At 73.2% G+C, this 896-nt stretch overlaps 1 protein-coding gene across 1 annotated transcript in view; it reads right to left on the bottom strand.

Moving 5' to 3' along the window:
• Positions 1 to 10: 10 nt before the first annotated feature.
• Positions 11 to 896, bottom strand: part of MNEG_14710 (hypothetical protein) — a gene marked incomplete at both ends in the record, with an annotated part of 1,975 nt that continues 1,089 nt past the window's right edge. The window contains 3 exons of the mRNA XM_014036820.1: positions 11 to 14; positions 107 to 333; positions 603 to 788. Coding sequence (XP_013892274.1) covers positions 11 to 14; positions 107 to 333; positions 603 to 788 — 417 coding nt within the window. The remainder of the gene's footprint in view (positions 15 to 106; positions 334 to 602; positions 789 to 896) is intronic.

The raw sequence follows: 896 nt of genomic DNA, 5'->3' as shown, positions 1-896 counted from the left end.
GGGCGGCTCGTCATCTTCGTCCTCGTCGGACGACTCGCCGCGCGGCGGCGGCCGCTGGCGCTCCTTGTCGGGGAGCCCCTTGAACTTCCGCCAGAAGAGGCCGCACGCGTTGCACAGGACAGACGCCTCGGGCGGCCCGCCGCGCCACTGCGGCGAGAAGCGCGTGCCGCAGTGGTGGCAGCCCTGGAAGGCGACCGCCAGGGAGCGGCGCTTGCGCTTGGGCAGCGTCTTGGTCTTGCGGTAGTGGAGGCCGCAGGGGTCGCACAGCGCGACGCCCTCGGGGCCGGCGCGCCACTGGTTGGACGAGTCTGCGCCGCAGTGGTTGCAGGGGCCCTGCGGGGGGTGAGGGGTTGGAGAGGGCAGGGCCAGCGTGGATGAGGTTCTTGGGGCAGTGCAGTGAGGTCAATAGTTGTTTACAGGCCGGGGACCATGCAAAGGCGACATCAGTCCATGCTCCAGCCACCGCCTCGGCCCCGCAGGGGCGAGACACAATGGGAGGGGATGCCCAGACTACTCCTACGCCAGCCCTGCCGTGTCTGCATGCGGCACCGCGCCGCGAGGTCCCCGCAACGTGAACCCAGGCCCGAGCCCGCGCGCCCCACCTCCAGCTCGACCGCCACTTTGCAGGTCTCCTCTGGGAGGGAGCGCCGCTTGCTCCAGAACAGGCCGCACGCGTTGCACAGGCACGGCTTCTCCTGCGGCCCGCTGCGCCACTGGCTGCTGCTCTGCGTGCCGCAGTGGCTGCAGGGGCCCTTGAGCGAGCCGCCGCCGCGGCGCAGCAGCTGCGCCTGCGCGTGCGCACTCGCGCAGGGCGCCGCCGTGCCTGGCGCACACCCCGGCGCCGCCGTGGGCGCCGCGTCGACGGGCGGCGCGGCGGGCTTGGGGTTGGCGCCGGC

The sequence above is a fragment of the Monoraphidium neglectum genome, assembly GCF_000611645.1.
Source record: "Monoraphidium neglectum strain SAG 48.87 unplaced genomic scaffold scaffold04703, whole genome shotgun sequence".
NCBI lineage: Eukaryota > Viridiplantae > Chlorophyta > Chlorophyceae > Sphaeropleales > Selenastraceae > Monoraphidium > Monoraphidium neglectum.
Note: the sequence above shows the minus strand (reverse complement) of the source record. Positions and strands in the feature narration are given on the sequence as shown.